The sequence below is a fragment of the Crocodylus porosus genome, unplaced genomic scaffold, assembly GCF_001723895.1.
Source record: "Crocodylus porosus isolate Cpor-Errol unplaced genomic scaffold, CroPor_comp1, whole genome shotgun sequence".
Lineage (NCBI taxonomy): Eukaryota > Metazoa > Chordata > Crocodylia > Crocodylidae > Crocodylus > Crocodylus porosus.
Genome location: NW_017728886.1, coordinates 289,828 through 291,509, shown reverse-complemented (window position 1 = coordinate 291,509; position 1,682 = coordinate 289,828). Strand labels below are relative to the sequence as shown.

General features: G+C 70.9%; 1 protein-coding gene across 1 annotated transcript in view; it reads right to left on the bottom strand.

Annotated features, from left to right (window-relative positions):
- Nucleotides 1-1,464, bottom strand: part of KCNH2 (potassium voltage-gated channel subfamily H member 2) — a 7,528-nt gene extending 6,064 nt beyond the window's left edge. Inside the window, exon 1 of the mRNA XM_019533297.1 lies at nucleotides 1,303-1,464. Coding sequence (XP_019388842.1) covers nucleotides 1,303-1,464 — 162 coding nt within the window. The remainder of the gene's footprint in view (nucleotides 1-1,302) is intronic.
- Between the last annotated feature and the right edge of the window lie 218 nt (nucleotides 1,465-1,682).

The window sequence follows — 1,682 nt, the reverse complement described above, 5'->3', positions numbered from 1 at the left end:
ACGGCCCTCAGGCCACCCCATGGACTGCCCTGCACACGCCCAATGCAAGCAGGCATGCCCGCCTGCTCTCTCCACATGCACACGCTTGCACATGCGTGTTCCCCACAAAGGCGTGAGCTGAGGGGCAGAGCCAGGGCAAGATACACTTGTAGCCCTTGGACACACACATGCACCCGCGGCACCCGCGCTGACACACGTGACTCTTTCAGGTCAGGCTGGGCAGCCCCCAGGGCCAGTGGCTCCCAACAGCTGCCTTGGGGTGGCGGCGGGGCGACACAAAGCATAGACCCAGCTGTGCCCCCAGCCCCTGGGCCCTGCCCCCCCATCCCAGGGAGCACACAGTGCACTCATGCCTGTGCCAAGCCCCTCACAAGACCACCCATGCGGCATCACAAGCACACATGGGCAGGTGCCACGGTACACGCCAAGGCAGACTCAGCACACGGGCAAAACCCCCAGACCCGTGCCCATCCTGCCGTGCTCTCGCCCACGGACTTGCCCCCGCCCCCAGCTCAGCCCCTCGGCAGCTCCCCGGCACCGCGGGCTGGGTTGGGCTCCGCCGGGTCGGGACGGGGTGCGAGCTGCTGGCAGCACGGGGCCACGGCGCCCGCAGCGCCCGCGCTCAGCAGCTGCTCCCGTCTGTCCGCGGGATTAGACGTTCCCGCTGCCCGGGGGCGCCCAGGCGCCGGCAGGGGCCGGGAAGTAGGAACCGGGGGCTGGGAGACAGGGGTCCCCGAGGGCTTCTGGGTCCACTGGGGGGAACACGGGTCAGCCATGCCCTTCCCCCACCCAGCTGCCCCACGGCCCTCAACGAGAGCGCGCGTGCAGGCAGACGGACACGGCGACCCGCGAGAGGGGAGTCCCTGTCCAGACATCCCCGACCTGCTCGGCCGTGGGCACAGGCACCGCTCCGTCCGGCTGCTCTCCGGGACGGCTCTAGCTCCAGCCCCCAGCCCCTCACTCCCGGCCTGCAGCCCCCTGCCCCGCCGGTGCCCCTCACTCCTGACCTGCAGCCCCCAAGCCCCCCGTGCTGCCAGTGCCCCTCACTCCCGACCCGCAGCCCCCTGCCCCATGCAGAGGACACGAGCCCCCACATCGTGTACTGCACGGCCCAGCTCCCTCCACCCTGACCCCAGGGCTGACACCGGTGCCACGGTGCCCCCAGCGGCGCAGCCCCCAAGACATCTGCCCCAGCCCCTGCCAGCTCTACCAGCCAGACCCACGTTGCCAGAGCTTCTGCCCCCAGTGCCTGGCATGGGGGGGTGGTGGGGGAACGTCCCCCCCGGCAGCCTCCGGCGGTACCTGGTCGTCCTGGCGGCGCCCGGCTCCACAGGCCGCCTCGTTGTCCAGGCACAGGCAGGTGCCGCACAGAGACAGGCTGGACATGGGTCCCGCTCGGGCCTGGGGGGTGGCGCCGGGGGCAGCCGAGACCTCCTGGAGAAGCTGCAGGAGCGATGCCAGCATCCTCACGCCGTGCCCATGGGCACCGGCTCGGCGCCCGGCACCACAGCAGGGACCCCGGCAGGGATGGACGGACGACGGAGTGCGTGGCAGCTGGGGGGGAGGGGGACACCACGTGCCACACCGAATTATTGGGGCGGAAACTTTACCCAGCCTGCCCTGCTCCACATAAATGGAGCCTCAGGCCACTGGGCACCCCCCCCCGCGTTAACCCTGACACG